General features: G+C 34.4%; 1 protein-coding gene across 1 annotated transcript in view; it reads left to right on the forward strand.

Annotated features, from left to right (window-relative positions):
- Positions 1-4,632: 4,632 nt before the first annotated feature.
- LOC132194745 (uncharacterized) overlaps positions 4,633-25,570 on the forward strand; it is a 69,626-nt gene continuing 48,688 nt past the window's right edge. The window contains exon 1 of the mRNA XM_059616225.1: positions 4,633-4,772. Within this exon, the coding sequence (XP_059472208.1) occupies positions 4,718-4,772 (55 nt within the window). The 5' untranslated portion in view covers positions 4,633-4,717. The remainder of the gene's footprint in view (positions 4,773-25,570) is intronic.

Genomic DNA, 25,570 nt, shown 5'->3' on the forward strand with positions numbered 1-25,570 from the left:
AAATACCGTTTTTAAATTTTGATTAGAAAAAAATAAGAGTTAATTTAAAGAACTCATGACCATGAGTCTTATTTTGCCTCATGAAAAAAAAAACGGTTTGAATTTCAATACTTCAATAAGCTAATAGTTAAATAGACCAAGGAAAAAGGCAGTGAAAAAATACTCGACCCGATGTCAAATGTCTAGTTTTCACAACCAATACTAAAATTATAAAAAATATATTTTTTCTTTAAATATAAACAAAAATTTCTTATAAATATTTGATGATGATGATAAAAAAAATGTAAACAAATTGATGAGGATGAAAAGACAACGAGTTATAACAAGGATTTACCTGAAAACAGCGAATGTAAATGAAAACACAAAACGCACATAAAAACTTTTAATGCAGTTAAGGATGAACGCATTATCAGCCTCGGCGTCTACGGCATCTTAATAAATATTTTACAAGCTCAGCGCAAATCTTGTTCGCAGAACCGCTAATAATCAACCCTCTCTCGCAGGATGGAGTTGCCCCCATCCATGTACTCACTCACACATTTTGCTAATGATGTGCAATTTGCCCGAACCCGTCTACGCAGATTGATTTGCAGCATGGCTTAATATCCTCTGCGCGAGCGAGTTCGATGCAGCGCTCCATATCTAGTCTAGCATGTAACCCTCTCGTTACTCGCTACGTACACACGCTCTAGCTTTCCCGAATGCCTTCGAGCAATATATAATTACAAATGGGGCAGAGTGTGGAAATTAGCACTGCACGCTCTAGGCCGCTGATGAAGATGGATGTGTGTGAATCCGCTTTTCATACATGTCGTGTGTACCTATTCCATATAAACGCAGAGTTTGCGGTCACGTGGGGCATGTTTTTCGAGTGTAGCCGAAATTGTTTTCCCGCCACTGTGATTCGGGCCCTGCCGGCAATTATGAGCTCGCCAAAATCGACCCTAATAAAACTTCCTTCAGGCTCGGTTCGAAAGTTGCAGAATTGTTTATTTACATGCTATGGATGCGAAATATTTGTGGTAAACAACCCCCTGGTAACCAAATGTTTGATTTCGATGAAAATTAATCAGATATTATGTATAGTGAAAGCAAATTTGTTGCTGTATTCAAAATATCAATTCCCTCGTAAACAGGTGTAATTTGATAAATCTTGAACTAATTGAAAGTTATTAATTTTTTTTGTTAAAGTGACTGGATTTGGGAAATCTTAAACTAACTTTCACTTTTTAGAATTGTTAGAATACATGCAAATGAAAAACCTGTTCTAATATATATTCGAATTTTCAACCTCAAATGATCGTTGAAAAATTTAATAGATTTTTGTTTTCGTTTTGAAGAACATAAACCATCTTTTATCAAGTTTTTTGATCAAATAGTAATATTGAAGTAAATTTAAGTTAAAAATAGTTTACGTTAACTTTTGTTCCAGAGTTTATGATAGCAATGATTTAAAAAAAAAGATGATGCTCTGTACTATTGAAAGTTAATTTTTTTGCTAGAATTTTTTTGTTATTCCTACGGTGCATTATAAAAAATCTGCCTAACAGGATTCACAGAAAAGTTTCACAGCACAGGAATTTTAAAATACCTCTTCATATAGCCCAGGAATTTAAAATGAGTCAACAAGTGAGCATGAATTTGTTGGCAAGTTAAATCAAAAAGATTTCTTTGTCACGACCAGTTAAAAATTTTGTTTTAATCATTTAAAAAATTCTCTGAATTTTTAATTTGATCTTATGAGCGTTACAGTTGAGAAACTTTGGAAGTTCTAATTAAACTTTGGGTACAAAAGAAAATCGATCAAGTTCCCAAAGGATGGTATTACGATTCTGAAATAACGTGTTGACAGACCTTTCAATTAACACCTACAGCCTATTATGTTTTCCCTTGTTGACAAAATTAGTCAAGCTTTTTCCATGAAGCAATTTTGTTTTCATTTCCAGGACCGGAGATTAAAAAAAACTGGCTTTGTTCATCATTTTTTTTAATGTTCAGTCTGAATTGATGAATCAGCTTTTTTAAGCTTAAATTCACTGAAGGAAACTTTTCTTTTAAAATAAAAATTTTACATTTTTTTTCACCCGTAAAGATGACAATTTTCTCTCTCATTAAGCTGGATTATAGGGAGAAAATTAATAATTTAAAATATAACTAAACGAAACTTGTTGTTAGTCAATTAATTAAATTAACTCAATTTTGATTTAAAGCAAAAGCAATATTTTGTCAGGTTATCGCAGGCATAATAGAATAGATTTTATGCTCAAAAGTTTCGTAAAATCCACAATATTCTGGAGAGTTCTGACGCAGGGATAATCCGGGAGAACACGAGAGAATTTTTTGCCAATTAATTCTCTGCCCACATCTGCGAACGCAAATAAACACAGCGTTACGTTCGTTCTCCCGTTTGTCCTGTTTGGCGAAAATTGTACAAAGATTGCAAGGCGCGGCTGCGGCAGGGCGTGCAATAATTATTATTGGACACATAAATCAGCGGTCACCATAGAAACGGTCGCGTAACAAGAAATGAAATTATTAATCACCGGTGCCGGTGGAAAGACGATGCAAGCACCGGCGCGTAATTAGGTGCATGAGCTGCGCGCCCGACTGTACGTCCGCCGTCATTGTAATTAGCACGGCCAACCGAGCGCATCGCTAAATTGTCTGTATGCATGTTGCTTGCGCAAATAATGCTCTTCGCACGGCAAAACGGCAAAAATTAATTTGCAGCTCTATTCCCTTACAGAAATAATATTAAAATTTAACTGGTTTAAATCTTTTTTATTCTCGGACTGTATAATTTAATTATTCAAATTAATACCATTTAATATTTATTGCATATTTAAATATCAAAGGCCGAAAATTGTTTGTATATATCAGCATGATAAAAAATGTCTTTTTAATCTTTCTTTTCCTGAATATTTGTGTTTTAGCTGATTTTTGTATAATTTTGTTTCAAAATAACTAAAGTAAAATGTAGGAAACATTCATTTTTTTTGGCTGGGAAAGAAACAGCAATTGATTTTGCTACAACTGGTTGAATAGTCAAAATAAAGAAATTACATCTGCTTGATCTGCTCACTGTGACAGTATTGAAAGCAAGCCTTGGTTGAGTGAATTTTACTGTAAAAATATAAATAAAGTGAGGTTAAGCAATATGTAATTTATTCTTCAAGAAGCTAACCTACAATGCACTTTGGAATATTTGTTCACTTTTTTAGTTGGAAAGCGTCAAATAATAATTTTATGTCAGCTTTGGTCTATTCTCTAGATTGAATAATATTTGGCATAATTTTAAAGATATAATGTTAAATACATAGTAAGGTGCAGAGGGGAATAATACGAGAAAATGTAAATTTTTGTTACTCATAATGGAGTGAAGCTGTTTAAACTCTAAATATTTCAAAGAATTTTGAAAGTAAATGCAATTGAAAGCTGTCTCCATTGATAGAATTTGTTTGAACATCTAGTCAAATCCTAACAAAAAAATTTTAAAATTAAATGTCTATTGCCTGCAAATAATTAATTTAAAAAAAAAGATAAAATAGATAATAATAAAAAGCATTTAATTTTAAAAAAATTAAAAGCTTGAACTTATTTTTGTACTATATTAATGAAAAATTTAAACACAAAAGGAGGAATCTTTGGATACTAAATTAGGTAAATAAATTTTCTACTTCATTGTATACTTTTCTTTAAGTAACTTTGAATTTTTTTGCGTTTTTTTATACATTTATATTATCACGCCATATCTAATTTATCTATTGGAAAATTAGGAATATGGTTAATCATGACGTGTGTTATAAAAAAAAATCAAAATAGAATAAAACAGCTGTGTATTTAAACTTACAATGCTTGCAAGCTAAAGTTTAAAACTAATAAAAAAAAAAACATTTTTGAATTGTAACTTAAAGAAGGAGGATTTTCTTGTGAAGGGAAAGTTTCACTAAAGAGAAACTCAACACGACATTTTTTTTTAGCTTGACAATAAATTGGATTATTACTTATCTATTGACCCAAAAGAATGTTTTTTCTCAATTAGTTAGAAATTTGAATAACAAAATTTCAATTTCTATGGTTTTGAAGACATGAATTCTTATCTCTAAACAGTCGCCAATGACATAAAAGGGAAAGGGATTTCCATTTAATCACATATAATAATATTCAACTTGCAATTTCCCTAAGTGAACGTGTTCTGGAATCATTTGAACTGCTCCTGACAGAAAAGCGTCGTTTAACACTTCAATAATATGTTTGCAAACTTTCTGGGGCAAAACTTTAACAGACGGAGCAAACTGCCGAAAAAGCAGCAAGGCGTTTCTCCTGCGACTCGCTCTCTCACATGCAATTCTCACAATGAAAAAGCTTGTTAGCTTCGTCATTTCACGCCCGCTTCGGGGCGCAATAAAAGCAGCGCGCCGCCGCCCTCCATCTACATGACAATAAAAAAAAGTAAATCCGTCGCAGACAATTTAGCACACACTCCCTCACACATACCTGAATTGGTCACAGATTTCCCGCTACTATAAAAAATAAACCCCGAAAAAAGAAGAAGAAATCGTACAGAGAGGCGACGGCGCACGCGCCACCCTCGTACATCTGCGTGAGTCGCCTAGGTGCTCCTGTGACTGACTCACCGCGAGGCTCAGTCAGTTGTGCGCTGCCGTGTTGACCTGTTCGCGAGGGAATCGGCGCCGGAGAGGCTTCGGACGTCGGCATGCGGCGCCTCGACTGCCTGCTGGCCGTGCTCTTCGCGCTCCTCGCCGTCAAAGGTAAATCTCAATCATCTTTTTAAATTGAGCAAAAAATCATTAATTCTTATTTAGGCGCAAATTTTAATTAAACGCGGAAATTCCCCGCCGAGCGAAATGAAAACTCAGCAGGAATTCCTTCTTCTTTTATGAATTTATTATTTTTAATTATAAACGCGGCAGAAAAAAAATATATATACATTCTCACCTGGACCAATTTTTTTTTGGTCACACGTGCAGAAAAAAGGGACACGATAATGAATTGCGAAAGAATGCGCCCCTTTTCCGCTGCTCTCGGCAGCCAGATTTTTTTTTGGTACAAAAACTTTTCTTCCCTTTCTCGCTGCTGCATAATTATTCACGCTGTACACCCGCAGTGCTCGCCTCTCTCGCGCGCCGCCTGACACGCAGCAATATATATAATTTCGCGCCCACCGTTTTCATAAAGTGCCTCATTCTTTCTTTTCATTTGCCAGCCTTTGTCCTTTTCCCTTTCGGCAACTTATTTTCTTTCTTCTCTAAAGCCGTGATTTGCCGAAATAACTTTTGTCGGTAAATATTTGCCCACTCTCCTCGCTCGCTGCCACTTTATTTATTTATTCGTGTTTGGATTTCCCTGCTTTCCGCGTCCTCTCTGGTAATTACTTACTTTCGGCGACGCGGAAACGAGTGTTCCTTTTCGATTTGCCACTCGCCTTTTCCGAGCGGAGAAAATTTGCTTGTGCCGCCGACGCACGCTTGCACACAGAGGAAAAGCTAATCAATTTCGCGGTTTGCGTCAGGCAAATACAACAAACGGATTTGTTGACGGCGGTAATTTGTGCAAACTTATGAGCGCACAGCATATATGAAACGATGGATAAAAAAGTAACGGAAATTTTCTCACTTTTTATTAGAATAAATAGTATTATTTGTTTATTTACTTTGGTTTGTTGAAGTGTTCCGTGGAATATCCTTCATACCTCCTATTGGGTAAGATTGGTTAACAACGCGAGAAAGTTCCGTATTATTTAAGTAAAAAGCTATAATTAACACAACATATGAAAGGGATTACCAAGATAATAATCTTCTCTTGAATATTAATGTACATTGAGCTCATTCATAGATATCCGTTTATTTTTTGTCTTCCAGCAAAGTAAGCAACACTTTTTTCAATTCGTTATATCATATTTTTATAAGGCTTGTTCTAAGGTTAAAAAAAGTTTCAATGGAGAAAAAATATGTGAAGATTTCCAAATTTAAAAGATTGAATTCTCTGAATGATATGATATTGCCAAAATACGTTTGTTTGAAGCAAAGTCATGCAAAATGCAGCCCTCACATAAAAAAATGTTGCATGTGTAGTAAATATAATTATAAAATAATTATGACATTTTAAGTCGTATTAAATTAAATTTTTTTAACTTGTGCGTTTTTCTGACACCCAACCATCCTAACCAAAACTCTCACGGAAAATGCATAAAATTGTTGGTTCTGTTCAAAATTGTTTGCTATATCACAAATCTTTCTATCGTTTAATCCTGATTTGTGAAGAAAATCCAATTCTTTTTTTTAACATATATTTGTTTACTTTTTTTTTCATTTTTTTTTTTTTGCATGAACTTCTTGACTTCTAATCTGCTTTAAAACGATAAAATCCTAATTCAATTTTATGATTAGAATCAAATAAACTAAGAATAAGCAGCACTCCCTGTGAGCGATTATATTTAATCCATTTTTACAAGAACCAAAAGTAAGTCAACCTATGCTCACCTCGGCAGATTAGTTCTTTTTGATTTGGAAAGTTTTAACCAAATATTTGCTAGTGCTCTTGTTTTTCCAATAAATTCAATGCATCCCTAACAATAGATTTTCTTCCAATATATATTTTTAAGCACATAAAATTTGAACAAAAAGAGAAATAAAATTTATATAAAAAATAATTTATTAATTTAAAACAAGTACAACAACTTTTGGAGCAAAAGCATGTCCAAAAACACACGTGGCATTTAACCCAATAGACTCTGACAGACATAAAGACAGATTTTTTGCCGGTGAAACGCGGCGGCCCTAAAGAGAAAAGTTTAAAAACCACCCGGCGCATTACTCCGCAGGCGAGCGATTATCCGGCAAATCCTATGCGTCACAAACGACACAATCCTCCTTGCTTTCCTACAGCAAGTCCTCCCCTCTTGACTCAAGCCGCAAGCTTTGTTGTTGTTATGCAGCCCGCAAAACCGACGGTACGCAGCGGTTGCATACGTACCTTGAAAACGACAGTCCACGTCAAACTCGGTCGTCCGCGAGACTTGCGGCGCGAAAATTGCAAAGCAGTAATTACTTGTCCGATGAAAGTTGCGACCGGGAATTTCTCCCTCGACGGCGATTGACGAGTTTGCGCCGAGAAACTCATTTAAAAGCGCTAAGTGCGTTCATTCGGCGTTAATCATTGAGAGGCCGCGCTGCTTACAAGCCAATTCGTTCTGCAATCGTGTTCCGAGCAAAAAGCAGCTTCTCTCTTTCTCTCATTCGAACGCTTTCATCTGCGGTAAAGGCCCTTCTTTGCTCCGGGTAGATCCTATTATCCTGCCATCAGCCTGGTTATTAAAAATGGAAGCATCCTGCCGTGAAATATCTGCTATTTTTAATTCTCATCCATTTCTATCAGCCGCGCGCGTCCCATAAACGAACGAACGAACGCGATTGCAATAAGCGCTCGGTCGATGCTCTCGCAAGCTCTTTGTTTGGCGATTATGCACAAACGGGTTGAGTTTCTAATTAAAAACTATTGTCAGCTCAGTAAAAACAAGGTTTTATCTTGGTTTATTCAAAATAAAAGGTTCATCCTCATGATTTATTGGTTTTTTTAAAAGTCGAGATAAAAATTTAATTATCTGTATATTATTTTAATATGAAATATTATTAGAAGTTGACCCACTTTTACTTAAAATTTAGATTAATAAAAATACTTTTTATCACAATCGTTAATTGACTCTGTAAAAACAAGTCTTTACAACAGTAATGATAAACATTTCCAATTGTGATCCAATAATTGCCAAAAATTTATCCTATTGTTGCAAAGTCTTGATTGGACTGTTAGGACTGGTTTTCCATTAAGGATTAAGGAGTCCGTCCTTAAGTGGAAATTATCTCTAAATTAAGAATAATGAGGAAAAAGGGACACCCTATTGACTTTCATTGAAAATTTAAGTAAACATAAATTGAAAGTTTTTAAACTGGAAATGAAGAAGTTGGGCTCTTTCCTCGTTGTAAAAACAAAAAATATATCATCTCCTCGAGTGTCAACTTCTTCAAACAAAAGTTTTATGCTGTTAATTTTATTGTATTTTTACCACAAAAAATTTTAACACAATTTTTATGATTTTTATAACGACCGATTACTTCTAACCTTTTCCTCGTTTAATAAATGCTTATTTTTAATAAAAATTTCCACTTAAACAATATAAAACACTCAATTTAATTGCACAGCTCGAGGCTCCTTCAAATTTTGTTTTGTTAAATTTCCAAGAACTTACAACAATACGCTCAAATAATAAGCCTAGCTCTGCAAAATAAAAGCAAAAACGCAAGTGAAACTAGAGTGAGAAGGGTTGAACAAAACACCGTGTTGGTAAAATAAAGCCTTATCCGGCTCTTTTCATTCATTACGTGCAATTATCCCCGTCGGCGCAAAATTCTCCCGTGTGTTTGTTCCTCATTTTCCAACCTAAATAGCAGACGAAAGCAAGGCACTGCACTTGTGTCGTGTGTGCACCACCGCATACATAATGTGCGTCGCATTTTACTATTTTCTTTCGTCGCCATTATCAGATTAAAACCGCACCAACGGTGCACGCGCGCGACCGGCGGCGCCGCCTTTTGTGGTGATTTTATTGAATGGCCTCCGCGTCTATGGTTTGTAATTTTATTCTGCTAAACGCGCGATAAATAGAGGTGGGAATTTAATTTCGTGGATGGCGGCCGACGACTTTGTGGACGCCGGCCCAACAATGAGATGAAAGAGAGCAAAATCCGCGCGGCGGCGCCACTGCGATTGAAATTTGCCATAAAGAGCGATCGTTCACCGTGTAATATGCTCAGAGGGGTGACCTTTAACCTCACACGATGACATCAAAATCGTCATACTTGAAACAATTTGTTTGAAAATCATAGTTTAATTAATAACTCCGCTTTTTTTTTTAAATTAAATTTTTAGAAATTTATGGATTTCTGCAAAAAAATTCGCAAATTGACATTTTCATCAGTGCAATAGTTCAAAATTTACTTTAAAAAGATGTGTCCCCAGAATCAAATTTTTCAGTATATTCAACAAATCATACCATTCTTTCAATTTCCATTAATCTGATATTTAATTGCAAACTTACCTTTCCATGGCTTCATTTCTAATCTTTTTTGTGATTCTGAAAACTGTAACACTGAGCGATGAATGAATGAATAATATCTGGAACAATTTATGTACGGTTTTCCTGATTCCAGACCAGATTACAAAATTCTCTCCATAACCATTTTGTATGCATTTACGCATTTTTTCCTTTTTTTTTTACAAAACACAAACTTTTGCGGATTCAATCATTTGTTTTGTAATATATTTATTTATCACTTCATTGATAGATAGTCAAATAAAAAGCCGTTCCTTTCCCTTGGGGAATTATTTTGAGTTGTTTAATTGTTTGAAGGATAACAGGATATTTGTTTTTCCAGAACAATTAATCGACTCCAAAAAGGGTGCACATTGAGGAAAAGCCAACATCACATTCAATTCACTGTGATTAATATTAATCCCCAATGGGACAGGGAAATGTCAGTTCCAGTCTCTTTGTTAAAAGAAATAGTTATTTTCCACGAGATTTAATGAATCTCTTGTAATATAATAGAATGTACTAACCAGATTTCATATCAAAGTATTTTATTCTTAATAATTATTCAAATTTTAATCGCGAGTACCTTACAATGGGTGCAATTTATGTTAAATGATTCTTTACTAAAATATTAAATTTTCTGATGATTTACAATTTATTCCATAATAAATAAGAAATCTACAAAAAAAATTGATACAAAATGTTCATTCCAATTTTTCGTAATTAAGTCTGAAAATGAAGCAAATAAAAAAACTTTCAGACAATTATATAATTTATTTATAAATGAACTCCAACATGCAGAGCACGGTTTCTGAAACGCATTCAAAAGCAATCCCTCGAGTCTTCCATGCAGCAAATCGTCAAATTCAGAAAGTTCAATTTACTTTGGTGACATTTGGCTGCGAACACACATTCGTCATTGTCCGCTCTCTTTGAACTGCGGCAACTTTTGGGCAGAACAAGCCAAGTGACACACGTTTCCGCCTCCATGAATGATTCACGCCAATTGAACGACCAAATTGGATTGACCCGTGGCAAAGTTGGACGGACAAGTTTATTAATTCTGCGCTGCATTATTGATGGGCCCGCTGGATGCCATAGGCGCGAAGCAGGAAAAGTTGACAGGGCGCAGGTTAATTACGTTCGTGACGCTTCGACGTAATAGACCCCGTGTAAAATGGTTATTTGCAAAGGTACCCAGGGTGTGCTCGCCGCCGGCGCAACTTGGCCCAACTCGCATTAATTTCCGCGGCCAAGACTTATTATATTGGACAACGTGCAGCCCTGGCTGTTTGTAATGCAAGAAGTAAGTCTTCCTTCTCCTAACTCGGGCATAAATAATTGCCAGCCGACCCAAGTTAGCGCGAGACAAATTTATCACAATAATAATAAGTCGTTGTTTGCTGATGCATAAATTGCCGCAACTTTTCGCACTCGCGAGCGCGCAATAATTAGCTCAAAAGTGGAATTCCAGCAATAAATAGACTAATTGAACTTTTAAATGGGTTTCTGGGTTTATTTGAATTTTATCAAAATAAAATAACACAAAAACTTTACTTAATATAAATTTGTTACCTTAAAAATATTATTTATAATAGATTTAACATTATATTTTAAGTTTTTTAACCTTTTATAATATTATTAATATTATTTTATTTAATCGATATTTGCAATAAAATTTTGTGTATTGATATAATGTTCTAATTCACTTGCTCTACCAACTCTTTTATTAAGGTAATTTTCTGTTCCAATTTTAAAAATTTTTAGAGATCACACGGAGAAAATAATTAATGGATGTATTTACAAATAACCATCAAAATTACTTTCCTAGCTTTGTTATATGAGTCATGAATGATTAAATCAATAATTTCATTAGTGCCCTATCAAAGATATTATTCAATTTTAAAATTGCTTAATTAAAAACTCTTATTATAAATGATATACAACATAAAAGCTACTAAATTTGAAACTAAAAGCTCAACGAGTAAAGAAATAGGATCTAACGGAGACGTTCTTAAAGCGAAAATAGTCTAAATCCTCTCAGAAAAATGATTGTATGTGTTTTCTTTTCTTGGTTTTACTGACAGATATAAATGAACGTTTCTGTAATTTTATGGGAACCAAATATACAAAATCATCAGTCATTAAGAATTGAAAAAAAAGTAAACAATATAAAATTGTAAAACTTCAAATTGTTATTTTATGTATTGCTTGTTTTAATTTTTAAATTTCCTGATTTCAAATGATATGCTGATTTTTTTGTTGCTCCTGCGTGTTTGAAATAACAAACAAACTTCACCTATTTTTCCCTTCAAAAATATAAATTAATTGTGGTTTTATTTCCGGTTGCACTATATTTCCTCAATAAATTTGCACATCAACTGACTAATTAACTTACTTTAAACACAGAACTTTTCTATCTCTCTCCCCCTCATTTCATTAAAAATGTCCGACGTTTTCAAATATTAATGGAAGTTTTGCCTCTCCCCCGAAATTAATAATTACATTATGCAAATAACGCCATTTCGTAAGGAAAGCAGGGGGGTTGCCGCATACATTAGCCAATTTTCATTCTCAAAAGACACTTGTTAGACTCCGCGAGACGCAAATTAGTGGGCCAGCCTCGGCAACTTTTTCGGCAAACTTTTGCAAACTGATCTCGGATTCCCACACACACTCTCTGGTTGGATAATTGGACCGTTCTTTACTTTCCTTTTCAACTAAAACTAGGCACGTTGAAAAAGTTTTCAGAAAGCAGGTTAAATCTGATTTTCATTTTTTTGTTTTCACTAAAAGCTTTTCCAGTTTTTTTAGCAATTTTGAATATAAGTAAATTGAGAATCTCTTTGTGGACAAAACATTGCAAAAAAATCTTGTTTTCTCATAAAAGTGCTAATTCGAAGAACAAAAGGTCTTGCCTGAAAAACCAGTGATAAAGTTGCAGCGTCAAAGAAACGAGAATAATTGCAAAATACACAGAACTTGAATAAAAGTTGCTGTTGGGGTACAATGAACGCACTGTGCCATGTGCACTCTTGCTCTTAATAGAAGAATTAACTTTGCTTGAAAAACATCCTTGTTATTTCTCTTCCGCCGGTGATATTATTATTTTCCTCCTCCAACTGTTTATCTAACAATTCCTCGTCTCTTCTGCAAACATAACATTCTTCTGCAATAATATATTGACTCACAGGTGAATAATTGATCGGGCGAGGCGCGTCTCTTCCGCAGCTGAGGAACAATATTGTTCTTTCTTATTATATGCTTGTTTTTGCCGTATCTCTTTTCCGAAAGAAGAGAACGCACACGTGTTGGCGGAAGCTTTTCACTTTTATTTTGTTTGGAAAGGCGTCGGAGCGCAGAAAACGGCAGAAAGTTTGATGTTGCGGTCGTGACTCATCTCGATCAGAACAGGAAAATTTAAAAGCACCATTTTTTATGTTATATCAATAATTTTCTTTAAGAAAGAAAGAAAGAAAGAGGCGAGAATTGAAAAGAATCTCAATCTTGAAATTGGCAACATCCCTATGAATGTCTTTCAATTTTCATAAGGCAGTTAAAGGAGAATAAAAAGAATGAATTATTAATTAGGATTATTAACAATTATATCATGTAACGATTTTAATTTTAAACTAGTGGCAATTTGCGTTTAAATTTTGACGTTTTTGATGATTTGAAAATAATAAGAGATTCAGCCAAGATGTAGGAAATCTGAATTACATAAAAAAAAATTTTATGATGAAAACCGAAAACTTTTAGAGTCGATTGAATATTTAAATTGATGCGCGTTTTTCATTTTAAAATAACTTCTCTTTCGTTAAGTTTTCGTTCCTTCACTTCCATGATCGTCTCCTCGAGTGTCAACTTCTTTACTATTTTTCTGTGCATTTTTTTTTCATTTCCAATAGTTTCACTCAACGCTTTAGGTATGCAAAAGCCGACTGCGCCACTCTTGGCTTCTTTTTCGAGTATCTTTGCAAAAACCCAAGCAGCCCCTTCATTCCGTTTGCATTGCTTGTGCATGGAATTACAGCAATCTGAGGGGTGTCAGTGCCGATTACGGTCGAGTAAATAAATTTTAATTTTCGGTGTGTCAACGTTGCACACGCATTTTCCGTCTATTTTGCAAACATGCAGGTGTGATTCTAGACGTGGCGTTTTTCCAACAGTCGAAGCGTAAATATTTCCACCGCATATGTTCAAGTGCTCTTGTATTTTAATGAGAATTTGAAGTAAGCGTGCAATTCAGAAAAAAAATATATTTTTTGTTATTCAATGCGAATTTTGTTATAAATATACCTTAAATTTGGAATTGGTTGTATTTATTGTAAAAAAATAATTTAAAAAAAAAAATTAAAAATATAACTTTTTAGCTCACAATCAGAGTAAATTTTATATTTGGTGCTTTCTTAATTTGTGAAACGCTGTTTCAATATTAAAAAATGAAAGTGATATTTTTTCGCTGCTATAAAAAGGGTGCAAAGAAACTTTTTTTCCCCCCAAATCCATTATTTGAATCTTGAGTAGCTGGAATCTCAAAATTGAACAGCCTTAAAGCCATTGTTGCTGTGTTTTGCCACCCAAAACCGATCTAATGCTGAAATCTGTCGAATTCGTGCCGTGCAAATGTTTGAGCAGCGATTTACGTCAAAGTGCATTACAATTAAATTGGGAAACAGCCGCGTGTGTAATGAGTTAAGCCTATTATAACCGGCGCTCGCAATATCGAAGGCATTTATCACTGCGGTGAGATGCCTCGGCTTTTATCGCCGGGGCGGAGAGACGCGCGCTGAAACATGCGAGAAAATCTGTTGCCTCGCGGCGCCAATCTCATTATTCCTGCCACTACTAGCAGGGGTGACGCAAAAATGGCGAAATCCGATCCGCACACACACACGGTGTTCGTAACAACGTCAGGCCTGTAAAAACACATTAAACACGGGCTTAAAGACACCCTGTGCTCAAAAGTTCCCATCAGGTTAAAATCTTTTTAAAATGAAGATAAAAAATGTTTCTAAAACTTATTTTCAACAAGGTTTTTCCTTTAATTAAGGAATTTCATACATTTTTATTTAATTCCATTTGTTTTTTTAATAAAAAACAATTTCTGCATCAAGGAAAAAGCCCGATTCATTCATTTCCATTTTTATTTAACATTCATTTTAAAATTCATGACGGAACCGATCTTAAAGTGGACCATATGAAATGTTTTTTTTTTTTAATTCAACTGGAAATTAAAATGGTGCAATCGAAATAATAAAAAAAGACCACCAAAAAGGTACGCGCACTTGGCAATGTTTAATTAATGTCTTAAAATAGTGTAAAATGATGTAAAATTCTTTTTTATATTTTAGATCATTATTTTTTATTCTTCTCGGTTGATATACAAATTTTTTCGCCCAAACACTGCATTATAATAATTTTACTCTTTAATACTCAAAAGCGACTGGAAAATACTTGATTCTAGAATGAATCATCAAGCATATTAATCACAATGAAGTAGACTTTCTTGGCCAATCCAGGAATTTTCTCTGTTTCTTGCATGAAACTTATTTCAATACCAATTTTATACTTTAAAATATGAAATTATATTGATTGAAAATTTATTTATTACTCAATGAGTATTCATCATACATACATGTTAAAGCACACTTTTACAAATTTTTTTTATTATAAAATATGTAAGGCAAAAAATATTTAGAGCAAAATCATCCTAAAACGTGAAATTTGAGTCAAAAACTCTCTTCATTTATGATTTTTTTTTTCATTTATGCTGATTTATGCTTGTAAGGTCTGACAATAAAAAAGTTTAATGGAGTTGGAAATAAATATTGACGTAAGCAGAAATTTAATTTTACAATTTAAACACATTAGTAAGTAGGCGTACCGTTAATTAACAAAAATTCCTTGTCAAAGCAAAATTTCAGCCCGCAAGTTAAAATTCAGTTCGAAAATTTGAGCTGTGCAAACAGCTCGTTTTCAATAGGACCAATTCTGTTGGTAATTAGCCGATAATTAAAAGCAAACAAAGGTGAGCTCCAAGGGGCAAGTGTCTCAAGAGAGACTCACGGAGCAGGTGGGGGCGCGGATATTGTTAATTTTCACTCATTGTTCCGCAAAATACACACAGGTGAGAGACCAAACAGGTGTTACGCTTAATTAAAATACAACGGCCTCGGGAGGCTCGTTCGCCACAACAATTTTTCAGCCAGATTGCAATTATTCCTTTGGAGTTAACTCAAGACCAAAAATGTAACACGACCCTTGTGAAATTTGCGAATCGTATAACATGCTCGGGTAATTGCGCCTTCGAGCGGTTTGTTTTAAGCTTCCTCGCGTGAAGAGTGCGCGTGTTATATTCGCTCGCATGTAAATCACGGCGAGGTTTTACCGCAAAATTTATTATTTTCCCAGCACCGCCGAAGGTAAAGGAGCGATTTATTCCGACATTTATTGCAGTTGAGATTTTTGTCCGCCGCTGAATTTCGAGTTCTTGAAAAATTCCCAGGCGTTCCGAGCACGCAATCGGAGCCGAGACAGATCTTATCTGTAAAAAAGAGCAGGGAAAATTACACACATTAATAATAAGTAGTGGTGCGGCCGAAGAAAAAATAAATAAAAACACCGACAAACCATTTTTGTAAAAAAGTGCCGCACTCTATTAATTAATATACTTATAGTTAATCCAGAAATTACCCCCAAAAAACAAAACATTTTTACCGAAAACAATAATTTTACATTTTAACGAAATTTTCATATTTCTGATATTGCCTTTGGTTATTAAATTCTGTATAAAACTTAATGGAGCAACAGCATTTTTTTTTTACTATATCTAATTTGCTTAAAGTAAAAAAATGAAGCTCTTAAATTAGGTTCAAAATAAATAATTATGGCTTTGTAAATTTTGTGATCAAAAATTTTCCAATTTTATCATCTGAAAAGTTCTCAATTGTCTGAAGAAAAATTTCCTTTCCTGATAAAATGCAAAACTTCCCATCCTTGCCTTCTAATTTTGCATAATTAACAACTGTTTTCCACCAAAGTTTCCCTTCCGGAGAGCAGGAAATCCGAGCTGAATAACTTTTGCGATCGGCAACTTTTGCAAATGAGAAACGCGATACAAGCCTAAAAATAATTCAAAACCCGTCGCGGTGACCACGACTGCGCATCGACTGGTGATGTTTTGCACGATAGAGGCCGAAAGGTGTGTTTTCCGGAGAGAGGCTCCGGCGAAAATCGATTAATTTACCCGTTCCGAATTTTTCCCGCAAATAAATATCTATTAACGCTTCCCACGTGCGTGGCAATTTAATTACGGCGAAATCGCGGCTCGTGCTGGTTGTATCATTATTGCCGCCGCTGCTTTTTTATGATATAGAGGTCGAATAATTCGCGCTCACTCCCCGAGAGTTATTATTGTTCCCGCAGTCGAGGTGCGATAAAGAATGAGTGCGCCGTAAATCTAGATTTATTTTGCCGTGTGCGAGGTAAATAGCCCTCCACTTGGCCCGTGGTTCACTCTCACGATCAAAGCGGCGTACGTGTAGAAGCCCCGTATGTACAATTGGTCGGTGAACACACGCACTCCGAGCTAGACCTAACGACCATCCATTCATTTCCTTTGCCTAGTTTGTTCTTGCAATGAACGCTGAATCATTATTTTTTAAATCAATTCCTATACATTTTACTAATTTTATTTGCAAAGAAAATTTTAGAATTAGTTTTTTGAAAATATTCAAGACATTTTTATTGATTCTCTATTTTTCTTTACAAAAATGGGGGATAAAATTGACTTCGGCATTACAAGAAAAAATTTCCTCAATTGGAAAATTTCTAGATATTTTTCATTATTGATGTATTCAGATTTTTCGTGGTTGGGATTATTTTTTGTTAAAGAAGATAAAATTTGTAGAGCAACGATTTTTATCCATTAAAACATAACAAGCTCGTTAAAACCCCTAGAGATTGAGACGATTTAAATTCCAAATTCCAACACATTATGAAACAACTTGAGAATATGAAATTTATTTCATTACAAATTAAGTTGAAATAACGACTGAGAAATTTCACGACATAAACACAGGCTGAGGCCTTTCTAATGATAATTTATTATTTCATTTGTTTGAAGAAGTTGTCACTCGAGGAGATGATCATTTTTGAATAAAAATAATTTTTCAACGAGGAAGAGTCCAATTTCTTCATTTCTATTTTTATTTTATTTCCTCCATAGCTCAATTGAGACACCATAAAATGGCTTCGACTAATCTGGATTTAAATTTTTTTCATTTATCGTTGCTTTAATTGGGAACTCTCTAAAATAATTTGTATTTGATTCAATGATAAACGTTTTAGGTAATTTTTTTTTACAATGACGATACCTGACGAGATATCAAAATAAAAATTATTATTTTATTCCTGAAATTTCTCTGAAATAAATTTTTTACTTAAAAGAAAATCTGATTTGTCTAACATGAATCAAAATAGATGCATTTCCAACCTTTTCAAAATTCTAAACGTGGCCTTATTTGACCAATCAGTGCTTTGGCGCAAAATCATTTCAACTCTGTGATCGTTATTTGACACGTGCCATAAACAGGCATCGTCCCGCATTATTTATAATGCAAAAGCGGATTAAGTTAATTTTAGATCGGCGGTTGGCAGCAAACCGCACATAATTTATATAATATATCACAAATCGAGAGCGCACACACAACAGCCAAGTCTACTGAATCATTAATAACTGTGCATATTCAAACACCGACGTGCACTGAAAGTGTGCAACTAAAACTCGCCGCTACTCGTGTTGATGTTGACACTGCCGCAGTAAACGTAATAAAAACATATGCTCAGCAGCTTCAAATTGTAGTTCTTTCCGTATTTTAATTCTTCTGTCAATTATTTAAATATAAATGAACACAAATTTTTCAATAAAAAAACTTATTGAATAATGTAAGAAATTTCCAACTTCTTTTTAAATAATGGAAAATAAAACTTGGTATGCAGGTTCGATTTTCTTCTTTATGAAAACTGTTGACAATTTTTTTCCGTTTCTAACTATTTTACAGCTTTTTAAAATTCTAATTTAACTATACAAGATATTTGGACACAATTTTGAGTAATTTCAGTGGAATTTCCTGCTTTTCTTGCTCCTCATTAACTTCTAGCAATTCATTTTTATTCAAATAAATTTTTACCAACAATAAGACCTTAAAAATATAATTAACAAAAGTCTCTTCCGCAGACTCAAAAAAGACTCCGTAAAAATTAATTTTTTATCGACTCTTCCACCCTAAAATCGCCCACTTTAAAAAAGGCGTACAGATGATATTTTTTAATAATTGTGAGAAATTAATTAATCGTGTTTAATTTCTGTTTCAGGTAAATCCATTCCTCAAAACGAATTGATAGTGGCGAAAAACAATTGCTTGCTGTAAGTACAAATGAAATTTTCGCGATGAAATCTCGTTGCAGTGCGTTTTGCCTAATGAGTCGATCAAGGGCTTTGGGGAAATAAAAGGCAGCGGCATTATTTCCCAGCTCATTAAACGCCGACCCGGCTGGCTAATCTCGCAGCTGCCGCCAAGAAATCCGCCGCCCATGTTTTGCTTTCTTCCTCCGGCGAGAAAGAGAAATGCGAAAAGAAGGTCGAAAGATTAAAGGCTTGCGAGTCGGGCGGGCGACGTGTGTTATTTAATCCAGCGTGGAGCAGCGGCGGAACAAAAGTCACGTCTTTATACACTCGTCGCTGGCGGAGCACAGTCGTTTTCGTCCCTTTGTGTTATTATTACCATTACCATGCCCCCGAGTGCATTTACCGTCGAGCGCCAGCTTGCCGCTGCAACTTTTGTCGCACACGTCATGGAAATTAGCCAACGAAAAAGCTCAGATATGCAGGACGAAAGCAATTCGAAAATTAGCCTCTCGATGAAAAGAAACTTGACTGAAACATGGCACAATATCATGTATTTACATAGAATAAACAGAAATAAGCATTTTTATATTTTTATTACAATTTACTAACATATTAAATGGTTTTAATCTTTGTAATTTAACTTATGCTTATTTTAACTCTTATTATAATTTTTTGAATATTTCATTTTATTCTTCTTTTTTTTTGCTGCATTCAGATTCCAATGCCACTGTGTTTATTGAGCCAATAGTAAATAAAATATTTGTATTAAAAAGAATTATAAATTATTATATATAGATACATAGCTGATATTTCTGTCAATGACTCTGACAAATAGAATATAAAACACACCGCAGTTCATGATTGTTATTTAAACAAAATATTTTTTTAATGTGAAGATTTTATTATGTCTAAAATTGCAATATTACAAGTCCAGTCTAGCCTCCAGGCATATCGGCTGGTGCATCAGTCCACGATTCGAGTCATATATCACAATTTTATCAAGTTTAGTTCAAATATTTTATCAATCGGCAAATCATTCCAAAATTTACTTTTTGCTATCGTTTGCTTTTGCTTTCTTGCAATGAGCACATTTGCATAAAACTTTTTCTTGAGTCTATTTTAGAGCAGTTAAGTTCACAGAGCCCCATGACCCATGCTGATATACCATAATTTAAGTAAGAGTAGGCAAAAGAAGGTGTTGAATAATTATTGTAATAAGAATTACCAGATTCACTCGTAATATGTAAATTGGGAACTAGAGATTTCCGTTTTAGGCTTGGAAAAATGCTGTTAGTTGAAATTAGACATAATGTATGTAATATCTTTTTTTTTTACTTACGAGTTATTTAGCAAATTTGATAAAAGTGAAACAAAAATCACTTTTACTTCACCAGACCATTGATTCAAATGATATAGTTCTTGTTTTTTCTAATTGACATTTTAATTAATGCAATTATTCGTGATCAGATTCAAAAAGATATCTTTTTTAAAAACTATTATGAATAATTTAATCAAGTATGGGTAATTTAAATTTAAACTTGACATAGAAGCCACACGATTTTAATTCAAAATATAATTATTATTTGAAGACCACAAAATTATGTTCAAGTGAAGTTTGAACTTTTACAACGCGAAGGCATCTCCATAAATATGAAAATAACTCAATGTTTTACAACCGACACTCTTGGAGCGGGAAAGCTCTTGGTAAATATCACCGTCTCGCTACACCACTTTAACGCGTCTTTTATGATGGATTTTCTGCCATTTAGCCGGCGTGTGTCGCGGCGCAACTTGCGAATAAATCTGCAGCCCCACTTATTAGGCATCTATTTAAGGAGAGAAAGAGCAGAGACTTCTTCTTGGCTTTAATAAAATTCAGGGGAGCACTAAACCGGCAGCTTGACAAAATTTTAATTAATACATTGAACTTTTATGAGGCACACTCCATGTACAAAACGGGGCTGAAATATTCAGGCAGCTTAATTTTGGGGCTCCATTGTTTGAAGCCGACCAACACACAAGAGCCAGAAATTCGCTCTCGTGCCAAAAAGCGGGGGAGTCTAAAAGCGCTGGCCAGATTTACTTCTGCTGTGTGAGTGAAATTTGCATATTTCATCGCAACTTCAAAACGTTAAATATATGCATAAAGAGCCGGTTGATGGAAAATTTTGTAGGTTTTTTACATTTGTCTCGCAGAGAAAATTGTTCTCGGAAGTTTCGGCAATTCTGTATAAAATTTAAAACAAATCAAATTTAACGTTTTGCCGTTGAATTCGACAAATTGCCAGATTGTGACTTTAACATGGAAGAACGTCCTTTTCGCAACGAGGAAAGTTCTTTGCGACACATGTACGTATACTTACAATTGTGTTTATTAATGTACCACCGGGCATTCTCTGCCCAAATACATCATCCATACATTCAATATTATAAATTGCATTGATTACAAGAGAGAGAAATTACATCAAAAAATACAAAGACAGAACATACAAAGTAAATAGCCCTGAAATTGATATTGTTTATTATAAATATTACTTTTTGTTTGTTTTGTTTTTTGCCATCATTACAGACCTGTTCATGTCGTCAGCACTTTGTCGCTATTTATTTTAAACTAGTCTTTTATCTTAGACATAGCCTAGCTTGTACTGTTTTTCTTTTACGACTCAGGAAAGGTGGCCTCCTTATTGAACTTATTCATTTTCATTTATAATTGTTAATTTCTCACAGTAATTATTTATATTTATTCAAGTAAGATTGCATCAAATTATTTTTGAAGACATTAATATTTTCATTCAGACACCAGTTCGCCTGCAACGCATTCCATAAATGATAGCTCTGCATTTTAAAAGAAAAATCACCACAGTCAAAAGGTGGCAGCAGAAAAAGTTTGTGTGATCTAGCAGCTCTCGAATGATGCTCATCTCGCAATAAAAATAATTCTTTTAAATAGGGTGGGCTATTTCCATGCAAAGTTTTATGTGTCATAAGAAGTATGTTAAGCTGCATTCGCTCCTCAACTCTGAGAATTCCTGCTTTCACATAGAAGGGTGTAATTCGATCACCAAACTTGACATCATAAACATATCTTAAACAATTATTTAATGCAACATCAAGTCGTTTCAGACGCTCCTTTCTCACATCACAGTAAACTATGCTGCAATAATCTAAATGTGGGAGAATTAAACTTTTTAGCAACTGTAGCCGTACCTTTTGAGGCGTAAAATTGCGAAATTTATTCAGGTTATTCAAAGTGCTGTAAATTTTCTGACAAACAGTTGAAATCTGCTTATCCCATCGAAATTCTTTATCAAAATGAACTCCTAAATTTTTAAACGTGTCTACAAATTCAATATTAGAATTGTTAATTGCCAGCGGAGGAAGAACATTAAAGTTTATTAATTTATTCATTTGAGGAGAGGAAATTATCATAGCTTTAGTTTTTGCTGCATTCAATTTTAATCCATGCCTTTCGGACCATTTTGCCACATCCTGCAAAATTAAATTCATAATTCCTATTGCATCAGCTAGTTCTTTCACTCCACATTCAATATACAGCTGAACATCGTCCGCATACACATGATATTTACACCTGCTCTTAAAAATTCTGTTTATATCAATCATATAAAGTGAAAAAAGAAGTGGACCAAGCACTGAACCCTGGGGCACTCCACAATTTAATTCAGCCCATTTGGAATATTTTCCATCGCTGCCTTTTACTGCTTGCTTTCTGTCAGAAAGATAATTATTAAACCATTGCAAAACAGGCGGTGAAAAATTTAGCTGGGAAAGTTTTCTCAGTAAGAGTTTATGATCAACGGTATCAAAAGCCTTAGAATAGTCAAGAAAAACCATTAAAACAACTTTTTTGCGAAAAAGCGCTGCCCTTATATCCTCGGCTATTTTCAGCAAAGCGGAAGTCGTGCTATACAATTTTCTGTAGGCAGATTGAAACTCGTCTAAATAATTATTATTTTTTAAGAATTCCTGAATTTGTTTGAACACAATTTTTTCAACGACCTTCGATATTGTGCTTAAGAGACTTATTGGACGAAATTCACTTGCTTTGGAAGGGATGCGCACCTTTGGGATTGGACTTAGAATTACTTTTTTCCACGCACTTGGAAATACAGCCATCTGTAGAGATGAATTAATAATATTAGTGAGCGTTGGCATCAGAACACAGCAAATTTTCTTTATCATGCTAATACAAATTTTGTCATGCCCCTCAGCTGCCGAAGTAATGCTGAAAATTGCTTTTTTAATATCCACAGGGTTTGCATAAGAAAAGTGAAATGGTTCGTTATTCTTTATACCTGGAATTACATAATTATTATCAATTTTAGCAAGCTGGCTTTGGTCGCGCACTACCGTCAGCTCTTCTACCATAATATCTAGACTAACAGGGAGACTTGCATGATTATGTTTTGATTTTATCAAGCCCATATTTCTAAGTTTACTCCAAATTTGGCCTGAATTATTGAGGGAACTTAACTGATCAAAAACTCGGCTTCTATAAAAGGTTAAAATCAACTGCTTCACTCTGTTTTTAACAGCCCTATAAACATCAAACAGATATCGATTGTTTTTAATACGACGAGCAAGGCTCAGCAGACGATCACGGTGGGATATTTCGGACCTGATTTGCAAGGGAAATTTTGGTTTAAAATTTTTAGGCACACATCGCCTCTGCAGTGGCACAAATTCATTATAAAAATCAATGAGCATTTTATTAAATTTTTCAACTTTGCCATCAATCGTTAGTTCAGCTCCACATAAAAACCATTCAACATTTAACGCCTTCTCTTGTAGAAAATTATTATCTGCTGCAGAAAAATTCCTATACATTGCAAATTCACTCTCAGCCTCAATTATTTTTGAGTCAAAAATCGCAAATAATATTTCATGACTAGATAAAGGATTAAGCAATTTTCCGAAATTAGTGCAATTTAACATGTCCGAAACAAAAATAGCATCAATTGTTGTAACTGCATTATATGATATGTGAGTGTCTTTAATAGGCAACCGATTAAGACTTAGATCCTGCAATTCTGTTTCCAGTTCTTTACCTTCACGTGATCCATCTGCAAAATTGTAGTTAAAATCTCCTAAAACAATCACATTTGCATATTTAGCACTCATTTCATTCAATTTATTCAAAAAATTAGTTAATTTTGTTAGTCTGCTAGGGCGCCTGTAAATTACTGCTACTAAAATATTTCCATTCACCTGCTCCACTTCACACAAGATATATTCTGTAAGTTGCAAATTATTATTTTGCGGAGATGCCGCTAGTTTCTTATATACATCTTCCTTCCTCCAGAGACGCAAAAGTTTCAACATCAGAATAAAACCGCGTTTTTCACTCAAACTGATGAGAAAAATGAAAACTCGTCGTGACGAATTACACAAGTTTTCCAGTGCAACAGCCAAAGGTGAATTATTGAAATAAATTCAACGATCTTTAATTTCCATAGGAAATTTTCAAGAAATTGTCAATTTTATCTCCCGGTTCATAAGCGCTGCAGATATATTCACAATTCAAATAAATTGATTCCATATAATTTGTGCCTTCACCACACTTTTTACTCTCGTTTCGTGGAAATGAGGACACCATTACTTTCAACAGCCCGGCAATCGCATTATTCATCGCATTGTAATCGTTTCACGTAATTGGTTAATTATATTTTATTGTTTCTTGAGCGCACTGCCATGATGGTTTTATTGATTCCGTCGAGTCGGAGTGGCACGATTTCGCTCTAGAGCAACAATAGCGCTGCAATGGAGATCTCGGCGGCAGCTGCGCCACGAGCAAGACTTCTCACAACCATTGTTCAATTCATAAAGAAGAAATTACCTTTTGTTGTACTAAAAAAATAGTGAAAGGAGATATTTACAAAATTTATGATACAATTTCTTTTTTCCGAGGTTTATCTTAAAATTTTTAGTCATTTCTTGAGATAGGGAAAGAAAACGAGTCCCCTAAACTGAAATAAATTAACTTATTAAATCTCGTTTCTCTCAAATGAGAACAGACGAGCCTGAGGACTTGAAGAAATTGCGTAGGGGTTCCTTTGTGTAACCTAAATTTTTTTTAAATAATGTAATTAACCGTTCAATTTGAAGGAAGTCGCGAATTTACTATTGAGTATTTCGCACTCATAAGGGTTATAAGAGAGTTTCATCGAAGGTATGAGGGACCAAGAGCATTTTTTTAGAGTCGTCTTTCTTGGTTATTAAATAATGAAAATAAAAATAATTTAATTATAGTAAATTTTTGTAAATATCACTTCCTACTTTTACTGGCGGCAAAAAAGGAAACCTTTGATTATCTACTTTTTCCAGTGGAATGAAAATTTTTATTTTGAATTCAGTTTTATTCTGATATATTTACTCAAGCGACCATTTAAAATGCAAATTTTACTCTATTTTATTCAGAAAATCGTATATCCTGCAAAAAATTAAAGTTCTTTCTTCTGTCTCAAATTACCTCGGAAAGTTTTTAATTAAAAGTATTTAAGCCTTCCTATTAATCACCTTTTGTTGTTCTAATGAGGACGCGTCCTTTTATGCAGCAGAAGTTTTGCCGAGAAATTGTTGAACTTTGGCGGAGTGAGTAAGTCATCGCGCCGCGTGTGCGCACGCGGATTTTCTGTATGCAAACACGCGAAAATGTCAACATCATTCAACGAAGAAAAACTGCGAAACTTAATTAAAAACGAGGCACACATCCACACGCGAATTTGAATAAAAATATAATAAATAGCTGAGAATGCAAATCGAGTCGTAATTAAAAGTTCGTTGCTTTTCGCGGAATAATCTCGGCAGGTTTTTATTTTACCGCGGTTTTTGATGGAGCTCGTTAAGAATCACGGCGTTTCTCATTAAAAATCATGGCCGAGCAGGATATTTGCATTAAGTTGTATCGCCGCGCGCGCAATATTAGCGCAGAGCAGCGAACGAGACATTTGGCCTCAAAGTTTCTCTTCTTCTTCTTCTTCTTCGGCTCGCTGGTTCCTCTTCGCTCGCTTACAACCCATCTGGGGGGCAAA

Source organism: Neocloeon triangulifer, unplaced genomic scaffold (genome assembly GCF_031216515.1).
Source record: "Neocloeon triangulifer isolate White Clay Creek 2 clone unplaced genomic scaffold, ASM3121651v1 ptg000008l, whole genome shotgun sequence".
NCBI lineage: Eukaryota > Metazoa > Arthropoda > Insecta > Ephemeroptera > Baetidae > Neocloeon > Neocloeon triangulifer.